This window comes from Ursus maritimus, unplaced genomic scaffold (assembly GCF_017311325.1).
Source record: "Ursus maritimus isolate PB19 unplaced genomic scaffold, ASM1731132v1 scaffold_17, whole genome shotgun sequence".
NCBI lineage: Eukaryota > Metazoa > Chordata > Mammalia > Carnivora > Ursidae > Ursus > Ursus maritimus.
The window spans coordinates 18463315-18476279 of record NW_024424119.1 but is presented as its reverse complement, the minus strand read 5'-3'; the positions used below and the strand labels follow the sequence as shown (position 1 = coordinate 18476279).

Here is a 12965-nt window from a genome sequence, read left to right as displayed (position 1 = left end):
TGCAGGATTACCCCCCCCCATTATCCATGCTCCCAATGTCTGCCTCTGATAAAGCAGAGCTCTCCACCCAGCAGACTACAAGGCACTGGAGGTCATGTGCCTCTCTTAACCATCTTTCTAACTGCAATGCCTAGCAGATTCCCAGGACATAGAAAGGGCTCAGAAAAAGTTAGCTTGAATGAGTGAATATAACTGACCTACCCATTCTTTTTTTTTTTTTTAAGATTTTATTTATTTATTCGACAGAGATAGAGACAGCCAGCGAGACAGGGAACACAAGCAGGGGGAATGGGAGAGGAAGATGCAGGCTCATAGCGGAGGAGCCTGATGTGGGGCTCGATCCCATCACGCCGGGATCACGCCCTGAGCCGAAGGCAGACGCTTAACCGCTGTGCCACGCAGGCGCCCCTGACCTACCCATTCTTGCCCCGGTTGATGATGCCTGCTGGCTTGCTGGCTAACCGCTGGGCCGATTTGATGGATGCCCAGTATGCCCAAGGGGTAAACTCGGTGTCTATGATTTATTAGCAAATGTCCATTTTCCAGGTTTACTGGGAAAAGCAAGATTAGAGTCCTAGATGGTCCTTTGAGACAAGTTGATCCCCATAGACGCCTTCACTTTGTTCATTTCACTAGGATAGTATTAATTATATGCCAGATTACTTTTCTATTTTTTATCTGGACAGAGTTCTAAAAAGGATTAGCTAACTCATTCAGTTAGAGCAACGTCTCCCAAACTGTGTAATTTATGTATCACATTTATGATTCTTGCCGACTCTACATGCTGCTTGTACGATTATTCTATTAACCGTTCTCCTTAACTCTTTTCTTAGCTTCATATTAAGAATATTTAAGAAATTATATGATTGATATATATACATGCATCTATTTATACTTACATATAAAAATGAATAGATAATTTTAAAATATGCTTCCAAGAACCACAACAAATCATTTTTCAGGCCGCCGGTAATATATATAGCACCCTTAGGGAAGCAACGGCTGGAACACTTAATCCGATGCAAAACCATTTATTAAAGCATTTCTCTGCCAGCCAGTATACTATGGCTGGTGCTAAGAATATTGAAATGCCAAACACAGCTCCCAGCCTAGTGGGCAAGAGCAACAAGTAAACTGTTAATTGTAATTTAATGTTCTACGTACGATGACAGAGGCAAGCATGAGGGTGCCTGCAAGCAACCCTTCTCAGGCACCAATGCAAATCTTCCCCATCTCAGCTCTTGGTCCAGCTCCACCTGCAGCAGCCACTTCTGAGCAGGCCTCCACCAGCTTTTAGCAAGTGTAATCTCCAAGTAGTTCACCCTGAGCCCATGTGAGTAGATCTCATTTCCTCTCCCGGGACTTTGTCTGGCACAACAGCACAGGACACCAGCAGTAACTCACGAGCTTCTTATATCTACATAACCTTGCACAAAGCAGGAGGATTGCAATGGATGGATGCCTCTGCTTTTTCTGTGCTACAGGCAAACAGTTCTGAGTCTCATTTCATAAGGCTCCTCAGGATGTCTGGAGGCTCCAGCATCCATAGCAGTGACCAGCATGATAACTAGTACAGTTCTACTCCCCTTGTCCCTCACTCCTGCTCCCTGAGATCACTTCCCAAATAATCTACCTACCCATGTGCCTTTGCCTCAGGTCACATTTCTGATGGAATCCCAGGCAAGGGCAGGCCCAAACCCATGTAAGAAGGTCAAGGAAGACTTCTTTGAAGAAATGACACCGGAGATAAACCTTGAAGCACGAATAAGTCAGATGAAGAAGGGAATGTGAAGAGGGTGTTCTGGGCAGCATACACAAAGGCATGGAGGCTTGAAAGAGTATGTTTAGAAACTGCAAAAAGCCTAGTATGGCTGAAATACACCTCCAATTAGGCATGAGGGACTGAGAATCCCTAGAGCCTGGTGAGATAGGCAAAGACTGGCTCCCGAAAAGGCGCTGATTACAACCAACGGCTACTACCACTCTGCCCTCTGATGCTAAAGAGGCAGCAATGAGTCGTAAAATAGTGGACATTTAAAGCAACCCCAGAAGATGACAAAGTGCTTTCTATACGTGAGGGTACTAGACACAAAGAGGAAGTAAGCATCAGAGCAGGAGGGGCACCTGGGTGGCTCAGTTGTTAAGCGTCTGCCTTTAGCTCAGGTCATGATTCCAGGGTCCTGGGATTGAGCCCGACATCAGGCTCCTTGCTGAGTGTGGAGCCTGCTTCTCCTTGTCCTCTGTTTGCTCTTCCCACTGTTTGTGCTCTCTCTCTCTTTCTGTGTTAAATAAGTAAAATCTTAAAAAAAAAAAAAAGAGTAAGAGCTGGAGTAATTGGAGTAAAGACAGTGGTGAAATGGGAGAAGAGCTACACACACACACACACACACACACACACACACACACACACACTTAATCTAGATGGGTCCATATATCCAATAAGGAGCTTAGTCAAAAATGCAACTTCTATTTGGAACTGACAATTCCACCGTAAATTGTCAAGAACTAGGAATTAGGTTTTGAGTAAATGAGGTGGGACCTACAGTTGATAAATCATCCTAGAGCCTCTGTTCAGTCAAGACAAGAGAGAAGAAGGAATTGGGGGCTGGCAAGAGAAATGTAAGGAGCACCATCTTGCTACTTGGTAGAGCCACTGGAAGGAATTCCCCTACCTGACACTCCAGATTTTTAGCAAAAACTCAAGAAACGCAGCTCTAAGCTTTCCCTCCTTTCTCTGAGACAAGGCCAAAGGTAGGGTATGAAGGCTGAGTTTCACCAAGGGAAGCTGGGGAGCTCCATCTGGCATAGAATAGGAGTTTCCTGCCCTCACACAGGGAGATGTGCTTTGAAAAGACCAGCATAAAGCAATGGAAGAGTCTCCAGCTTCGTTTATAAGCAAACATTTAAGAGCATCTGATTTTTTTGAGGGCTCGTCATGTACCAACACCGTACTAAGTATTTTAAGTAATATTTCCTTTAAAATCTTTCCCAAAACCACATGAACAAGTATTGTCATCAGCCTCATTTCCCAGGAACCAGCCTGAGGTGACCATGAAACACTAGTTAGAAAAACCGCACAGCCCAGAGTTTAAAAGACCTCAGAATTTGGGGTCAGGTTATTCTCAGCTTAACTCTTGTCTCTATCACTTCCTACTGAAACCATGGGGTCACTCAGGACTATTCACTTTCAGGAGACAGAAGCCAACTCAAATTATGGAAGCAACTGAAGGTAACTGGCTCCCTCGTTTGGAAGGTACAGGGGCGGGTCTCTGATCTAAAACCGCCGGACTCAACACTCCAGTAATCGCGGAATGCCTGTCATGGTTCTGTTCTCTCTGTGCAAGAGAGCTCATTCTCTCCTGCCAAAGACCAGCTTCTTTCAACTGTACAGGGAAGCTGGTAGCTCCGGGTCTTCAGTGTCCTCACTGGAGAAAGAGAACCTCTTGCTCACAAATTCCCAGAGAAAGAGTCTAACTGGACCTACTGGGTCATGGATCCTCCATCCGAACCAACTGCTGTGGTCAGATGAGTGGTACACTCTGCGAGCAGTGATTGGCAGTCCCATCAGGGTCACAGGGAAATAATGACAGCTCCTGAAAAACAGGGATGCTAGGCAGTTCGAAATAATAGATGTCTATTAAATTTTAACCAAGTTGCTTTTTGAGCGTCGGTTTTGCCATCTATTTAAAAAATATTATCTATTGTGAAAGGTTGTTGTGAGTTATTAAAAAATCATTTTAAATACTTGGCACATAGACATTCAATCCATGGTAGTCATTTTTGTTATCTGGTACGATTATTGTTTTGTGGTTGTTTTTGACAGAGCGATCGGAATTTGAAGCCCATCCCAGATTCCCAGATGTCTAAAGCAGTCCCGTCCCCAGGGCGGAGTCCCCTTTGGCTCTGCAGCCAGACGCCTTGCACAACCCAGGCCCTGTGTGCCAAGGTTAAGCTGGTTCACCATCTGACGGCCGCAGAGCAGTGAGTGCCTCCCAGCCCCAGCAATGTCAATACTGCCTTCCTGACTCCGCCTATTGTATCTGGAGAAAAGTGGCCGGGCATTGTCTTCCAGCACTCCCCCCAGGAAGCATGATGTCACCCTCTAACAAAAGCGGGAAAGCTGACAGATCTGCTGAGATGGGTGTGACCACCACATACACCTCACTGGTCAAGCCCTGAGCAAGGGCAGTGGCCAACAGAATGCTAACAGCAGCCTCCCACAATGTCTGTCATCTGGCTGCTGGACAGGCTCCCTTGTTACATCCATACATGTCAGACAGGGAACCGCCGGACAGAAGGAATGCACTCCCTCTAATCAGCGGATGTGTTGAAAAGAATCAGGACTCTGCCCATCTGGCAGACCCATGTCCCCACACCTGCCCCTGCAGCCTTGGGAAAGAAACACCAAGAGAAGGATGGTCAGATTCTTGAAGGGACAAGAGGAGGTAGTGGGGGGATGGGATGCAGAGGAAAGCAGGCACGGCTCAATCTAAAAAAAAATTCTGCACGTGTGCTAGGAGTTAAGGAATAGTCTGGCCAGACTGGTGGGAATTGGGTTATCAGTTTGAAATTCCAGAAATAAGGGAGGCAACTTTAGACATTCCCTTTCCTGAAGGCTGGGAATGATGCCAACTGATCCTCTGACATCCCTTCCAGTTCTGGTCCATAATGTTATGAGTGCAGCTGGTGTTCAGTAAAACAACACACCTGGGGTCTGGTGCCCCCATGTCAAGCCCAGAGGTTGTCACTCCACTGCCCCCATTCTACTCTCCTCTTCCTAAAACACTCTTCTTCCTTAGCTGTGGCCACACCAATTCTCCAAAATTCCAGAAAAGAAATCTGATTGGATTTGCTTCTCCTACCAACTCCCTGACTGTTTCTTCATAGAACCCTTGGCTACTTCCTCTTTTTTGTCCCTTCGCTTAATTTTCATATACGTTCATGACCATGGCTTCACTTCCCATAAACCAAGGATGCCTTTGTCTCAAGCCCTTGCCCAATCTCCTTCATCGGAACTTCAGACCCAGAGAGTCAAATTTTGCCAAATATTTCCCTTTACATGGAACCTCAAAATGAACATGTACAAAATAATGATTGGCTCCAACTCAGTTCATGTCCAACCAGTTCCTTTTGCCACATTTCCAGCACAGTGAATGACAGCACCACTACCCAAAACAGAACCACAGAGCAATACTTAATCTCCCCCTGTCACTCAATCTCCCATATGCAACCCATCACCAATCCTTACAGTTTCACCTCCTGAACACTCTCAACCCCCTTGTCCATCCAGGCCTTCCTTCCTGGAGTTTTGAAAAGACACATTATTAGTCTGGGCCTATGCTCTCTGCCAGATCAACCCATCTTCCCTACTATTATCACAGTGAATTTTCCAAAATATTAATCAGCTACGATAGGACAAACACCGTACTAAGTTTCAACATGTACAGAATGAGGTACAAGTTACTTAAAATGGCCTACAAGGCCTTCCCTTTCTGACCCCAACCTTATTCTCCACTTCCACCCTACATTCCAGCCTTACTCGACTTCCTTGAACTTGCCCTGCTGTTCCACACCCCCTGCTCCCTCTGATGGAAAATGCTTTCTTCCCTTTTCCTTTTTATATTCTTAGTTTTCAAATCATTTGGCTGTGAGCAACTTATAACTACAAGTGGCAGTAATTGGCAATATCACAACTATTTAGGAATTCTTGCAAAGTGAGGAAAACCTAACCTAGAGATTGTTGTCAAATATTATTCATTTTATTCATACTATATTTAGTAACTAATGAAGTTGACATTCTATGTTTTTAGACATCTAGTTAGACATTTATATGCAATTTATATTTAGAGTTTTACTTTTTATTATTGGAGCCAGTAATAGCTTTTGTAGCTCTTGAAAAGCTTGATTTTATATGTATCCCTATGGTATCATTTACCACAACATCATATAATTCATCCGCCTATACTCCTTTCCTACTAAAATGCGAATTTAGCAAGGACGAAAAAAGGACTCATCCCTTTTTGCATTCCTGGTCTCTAGAACAGTACTTGGCATGAGGTAAATCCTCAATATGTCTTCACTGACTGAAATGATAGTTGAGTAACGGAATGAATAAATGAATAAACAGAAGGCGGGCAATAATTCAAAGGTCTATTGAACAAAAAGTCGATATATCTTTTGGGTGATATTCAACAGTAGTACAATATCTAATGTTACGTAAAGGCCAGGTTAGACCTATTTTCATGAATGTATTTTTATGTTTCACACCTAAGGGAATAAAGGAATTTTCTTTTGACCTTATTCACATCGTATATTTAACATAAGGCAACCTTTTAAGATTTGAGTGAATACTACTTGCAATTTATATGAAATTTATTATTATTATTATTATTATTATTATTATTATTATTTCAATGTGACTAAAACCCTTTCTACGACATTCCCTCTTTCTTTCAGGACTGCTGTGGCATACCAACAATTTATTATGGCATATTAAACTCTACCCAATAAAGATTATTGAACATCAAATGCATGCACTATAGACAACAAAAAAGAAGCAGTATCTGTTGTCAAAAATGTTAAAGGCTGATGGAGCTAAATCTATGTGCCCAAGTCACAAAGACACAACCTATATGGTAAGGGAACTCAGGATAAGGGGAAGATCCTGAGGAAAAGTTGGCCTAGGCAAGTTGAGTTGAACTCTGTTTGCAGAGTAGGCATGAAAAGTATCATTTCCAAATGGATGGGAGAGCACGAACAAGAGCCAGGAGGAAGGAGTGCACAGATTGTCGAGATGGGCCGGAGTGAATGCAGAGAGTCTAGAGCAAGGATGCATGGGGAGGTGAGGAGAAACACTGGATAATAGCCCACATGGAGAGAGCCAAGCATAAAATTTGTGGAATTAGATTATGTTGAGGTCTTTTAGAAGGAGAGTGCTTCTATGAGCATAAGTGACTCCCCTACATGCTGAAAAAGATTAGACTAGTCTTGAACTAGCACAGAGGTCCTCATACAAGCATTTCTTTTTTATTATACTAGCTTCATTTATTAAGGAAGTTCTTACTGGTAAGCTCTCTCCTTGCATCACATGATGCGCATAACAATTTTGGGGAATAGGTCCTCTCATCCATAAAAGGTGAGAAAACAGTGGCTTTGAGAAACCAAGTAACTTTCCCATCGTCAGCCAATTTGAGCTTAACCCCACGTCTGTGATTTCACTATCCATACTCCTAACTTTCTCCTGCATTCTTGACTGGCTCCACCTCAGTCCCATAGAGCAGTGGCTTCAGAAGAGTCATCATACCACGTGTACACATATGCTTTTTTCTCATAAGGTATGTTGATTGAGTTAAAATTCAGGAAATACACCCAGTTTGGATTCATCGGGCAAAGATGCTGGTGACTTTTCTGAACTCTTCTCCACCTAAGTGAGAAGGGAGGAGCCACGAACAGTAAAATGAAAGGGACGTGAAAGAGAAGTAGAGTAACCATCACACTCCACATTCTTCAGATGACCCAATCTATGCCTCAACAGTCTCCAGTGTGGGAGCCCACTCCTCATGGGGACGATGATCCAGTATTTAGAAGGTTTCCATTAATAAAGCCAAACGCCCTTCATCCCTGTATCCTAGATCTGGCAAAATACAATGTCAATCTATGGCATCTTCTCTATGGAAACCCTTAAAAATACTGTTCTTCATCTCTTTTCTCCTGGCTAAATATTTTTCCAAAGGACTTACCATCCTGCTTGACCACTATGTTTGCTGTCAAATTTCCCAATGTCTTCAGTGTTTAATGGATATTCTCTGAGCAGTAAAGTGACTACCATTTCTAATGTAGACCTTTTATTTCTACTTAAGTGAACTGTTGCAGCTTATCTATTACATTTTTAGTAAGCAGAACACACGTCGGCACTTATGGATTTTGTGTATCACCAAAATGTAGGTGTTACTCCCTAGAACTTTCAACTAACCAAGACTCTCTCACACTGAACAGACATACATACATTTTTTGAAACCAAACTTATAACTTCACATTCATCTATTTTGAAATGCTATCTTTTGGGTTTGGTCCAATTATCCACCTTAGAGAAATCATCGGAATCCAGATTCTGTGCTCTAACCAATAAGCCATCTACAGGGAATAAGCAGGTTACACAGTCACACATATATTTTTTTAGTAGAAAAATTTATAATGTCAGAAAAATGTGGAGCCTACCCATATGAATCCGCCAGAAGACATACCACAGTCTTCTGAAATGGACTTGGACGAGTCCTTCCCTCCTGGAGATATGTCTTAAAAGAACTAGAACTCTTGCAGGACGCTTGCCCAGAAAAGAGCCGAAAGGGAAATGCTGACATTTACAACAAAGACAATGCTTAGTAGGGAGCATCTATGAAGAAAGCAAAACTCCTCCCTGTTAGAATAATTCCCAGGTGTGTCTCTGGTCCCAGCTTCTGGACCTCCACCCCTGATTACTCAGACCCGATATAGCCTTCTAAGACCAGCCTTAATGAGAAGGTTCCATCTGGGACCACTTCCCTGACCTTGTAGCCGAATTTCCACTGTCATTCCAGACAAGATATCCACTAGTAGAGATAGTGGTTGTTATTTAAAATGTCAAATGAAGCAGGAAAGAGATATGAAGGCACACTACTAGAGACTTCCCATTGGGTCAGTGTTGCTCATATAGGACATACTGTGATAAAGCAGAAAGAGTAATTTATTTTGTATTTCTGCATATACAACTCTTTAGACATAACAGCTCAATTTGGTAAGGATTGGAGAGTAGGGAAAAGCTAGTATGTTTATTAGAACTTGTTTGTAAGTTGGCCATGATTCTCAACCAGGAGGGGAATGTACCAGAATCTGGGGAAGTCTTCTGAAAATTATATACCTTTTCCTTATGTGTCAGTATCTGCCACCCAGAGCCACCTTCACTGAGGTAAATGCGACATATTGTTTCAGTCGTATTTGTTCAGAGAAAAAGGAATCAGAAACAACCCATTGGACTAGAGAGAGAAGTGCATAAGCCGTAAGTCCTTTGCTCCATTACTGTGGTGTACCAGTGGAGTCTGGTGTGAAGAATGGATTCCTATGCTTGTAGACATGATTGTGCTGTATTCTTGTTGCAATTACCAAGCATTGTGTATCCATGTCCGTGGAGGGTTATACTGGGAAGGTAAGTTAGGATTCCAATACAACAGACCTACCCCAGAAACCAACCTTGCTAGTGTCACCCTTCCTTTTGAACAGGAGCCTGAAATCCCCCTCCTTGGGCCTCCCCCTGTTGAAGTCAGGGCTATGTTTCCAGGGAACTAAGGTCTAGACACAGAACAACTATTTCAGCCACATAATTTTTTTTGTCTGATTTTATGTCTAAGTCTATACTGCAAAAAACCATGACACAGTCACTTTGAGGGAAAAAGTAAATTAAAATTGTGTGTTTGCACGTGTGTGTACACAGGTGATTTAACTTATAAAGTATCTCAGAGCAACTACAGATCCCTGGGCTTTGATTACTATAATCTCTGGTGTAGGATAGTTCCAGACTTCATGTTACTGATAAATATGTCACACAGAAAAGAAAGCAAAATAAAAATGGAATCATAATTATTTGTTTTAAAGGTGTCTATACTGGAGAAATCAACATTTCTATGTTAATATAAATAACTTGTACAAAACACTGAAATCAACTCAGCAATTTATATTACACATTCTTAGTCTTAAAAATATTATTAAATCCTCAATATAATTGGGTGTTGAAAGCAAACTGAAAAGCTATAGACAAATTACATGCAATTCTGTGGTCTTGTTGGATTACTTTTTTGAGTATTTAATATTTCAAACATAGAAAAAGATGAAAATAATTTAACACATACTTACGTACGTTTAGATCAATTTCTAGTAATAGAATACAGACCGCACCACTGAATTCAGCACATTTTCCCAATTTGATTTCCATTACCAATTCTATTTTCATTATAATAATTAGAATGTTTTCAAACTAAAAAGGAGAGACTGGTGGCGATTATAGTTGTGATTTGCCTTTCAGGTATTGATACCAGTCTCAGCCAGCGTCCCACAGGGTGAGTGAACATAAGAGGCATGCCACTATCTGGAGATTCTGAGCAACAGACATACCAGATCTAAAAACACCCAAGCCAACCATTCCTTAGCTCTACAACAGGTTTCGATACTCTCCTGTGCCCAGGGATCGGGGTAACTGCCTTAACTTTTGTCCCATTGGGCCAATAAAGACTTTATAAATTACTACATGCCGAATATTTTTACAAATATAACAAAAATTATATAGCCATGACCCCAGCTCTAAGAAAAACAAACAAAAAGCCGAGCCTTTGACTGTTTTGATTAAAATAGGACATGGATATGAAATCCTTATAGAAAAGCATTTTTGTTCTCATTTAAAAATGACAATCTGCACATTGCCCTACGTGGGTCCCATAATTCTCTGCATGAATTTCATTTTTTAAAAATTATGGAAGATTTTTTTTGCAGCAGGTAAAACTGGGCTTATTTTTTTTTTTTAATAAGGAAACAATCCCAAACGAGGAGCAGTAAAATAATGCATCATAGTAAGTGAATCTCTACAAGTAAAGTGACCCGATCAGTTCTCATAATCTGTGGCAACACAGGTGACAATTACGCAGAAGGGAAACTCTAGAAAAATCCAATGCACAAAGACATTGCATTTTAATCCTCACATATATTAAATGTGAAGTCATAGAGAAACAGCGCCCATGCCACAGCTGCCCCTTGTTAATCGGCACTACCAGCTGGTGAGAAAGCCCAGAATCACTAACTCAAAAAAAAAAAAAAAAAAAAAAAAAAAAAACTAAAACTAAAAAAAATCAAAGCCAAATCTTACCAGAAAGGAGCAAGCTGACTCCATAGAGAACTAAGCCGGCTAAAGAGTCCATGCTTTCCCAAATCTCTCCATCCAGTTTCCGCAGAAGTGCATGAGGTCCCAAGGATCCTTTCAAACACACAGAGGTTTGTGACTTTCCATTCGCATGTTCTACTAGGTCTTGTTTACAAGTCAGAGGCAAGAAGGAACAGCACAGAAGCGGGCTGTAACAGTCTCATTTCTGTCTGAGCACAGGGAGTTTTAAGTTCCTTTTTCCTGTTTCCTTTGTAGATTAGGATGGGAAAGGCTGTATCTTAAAGGCATTTGGTATCAGCAGGACTGGGGGCACTGCAAGCCCCAGCCATCTTGCAATTCATCAAAACACTTCTCTATTGCTGTTAGTTCTGCTGCTGCTTTTGCTGTTGTAAGGGGTAGAGGAATTTTTGTTGGAGGTGTGGGTCCTGGTCAGCGTTTTCAGGAACAATAGGGGTATCCTCTGATAGGCGGGAAACAGACTAACAGCTCTCCACCTATGGATGGTATGCGGTGATGACCAGCCCTTCTCGGCCTCCAACAGCAACCCGCCCCCCCACCCCCACCCCTGGGTCCACTTGGGATCCCTGACAGAGGGGCTTTCGGGTGTGGGGTGGGGAGGAGTATTTGCTTTTGTTTTCTCATTTTAACCCACATGGTTTGAATTGGGAAAGGAAGATTCCGTGATGAGAGAACACAACCCAAAGGCAATTAATTTGGCCAATTACCGGTGAGGTCAATGCACAATGCAGCCACGGAGACCAGAGTCCAAAATTGTCAGCCTGTTTTCTTTCACACAGATGGTTTATTTGCTGGCCAAGAGCCCGAAAATATCCATGCTACTGGCTATAGCTTTAATTTTCGATAACGATTCATCTGAAGGTGATCTCATTTCTTAAAGCACTTAGCCTCGAAGGATTTTAGTAATGAAAGGGATTTCATGGTTATTGGCCGGTGGTGTCTCCGAAGCAAATTATATACAAAACTTTAAAAATAACCTGTGTCAATACCTAATATAAGTGATTCAATTGGAATAAAAATAGCATGCATAAGAGCAGAGAGAATACCTAGGCCAAAAGGAAAACAGCCACTGGAGTAACCATACTTAAAATGAGATCAGAAACCTTAAGCTGATCCAGAAGATCGTTTCTCCATAACACTCTTCCTCATCACCCTGAGGAAAGGGCTGCCTGCTCACCATAGGGAAAGGCAGACGCCTGCTGGCCTTGCCTCATTTCTGTCCCAGGTTTTATTACCTCAGTGACGATCCTGAGAACCAATGGATGTTTCCAGTCTGCTCGGGTAGAGAAGCGCAGGCTGTTTTCAAGCAGACCTGGGTTCAAGTGCTTACTCACCCACGTTTACTTAATCTCTTGCATCTCAGTTTCAACAGCTGTAAAACGGCAATATTATCTCCAACATGGGGATTTTTGAGAGGATTAAATGAAGCTGGCACAATGCCTAATTCATAGACGACTTTCGTTAAATGCTAATGTATTCCTTTCCTTGAGTCTTTCCGTTCAGTCTCTGATTTCCGTCCCAAGCAATTCCTCCAGAAAGCCATTCTCTCATCTTATGAAATGGCTTTAAGTTTGGTGTTGTAAAGAACCAGGCTGGGAGTCGGGGATTCTGGGCTCTAGTCCCAGCTCTGTTCTTCCTGTGAGGTCTTGGACGAGTCATTTCCCACCCGCAGGCCTCAGTTTCCTCAACTGTAAAATGAAGGATTTATACTGGATGTGACTAATTTCCCTCCAATTGTAACAGCTCCTGAGTCTAAATGACTAAACCGTCCCTCACAGCATCTCCAAGTGGGTTTCTAGGTCCTCTCATCTGGGCAATTCAGAGAAGATGCTAGCTTTGTATCTCGGTCACTGCGGAACCTAGAGGGTCACAAACATGCTCTATTTTAAGAACATGGCGGCTGAGGCTTTGTGAGGTCCACTGGCCCCAGGCCATATGGAGCAGCAATGGAAAGCCTTGGAAATAAACAAGCTCCAGGGCACCTGCCTCCTCAGGCACAGCTTCCTCTGTTTGTGCTTGATGGCCACACAAGGAAGTAATTGCT

General features: G+C 42.4%; 1 protein-coding gene across 1 annotated transcript in view; it reads right to left on the bottom strand.

The window, feature by feature from the left end:
• TEK (TEK receptor tyrosine kinase) overlaps positions 1–11045 on the bottom strand; it is a 90833-nt gene extending 79788 nt beyond the window's left edge. Inside the window, exon 1 of the mRNA XM_008695085.2 lies at positions 10889–11045. Within this exon, the coding sequence (XP_008693307.1) occupies positions 10889–10940 (52 nt within the window). The 5' untranslated portion in view covers positions 10941–11045. The remainder of the gene's footprint in view (positions 1–10888) is intronic.
• Between the last annotated feature and the right edge of the window lie 1920 nt (positions 11046–12965).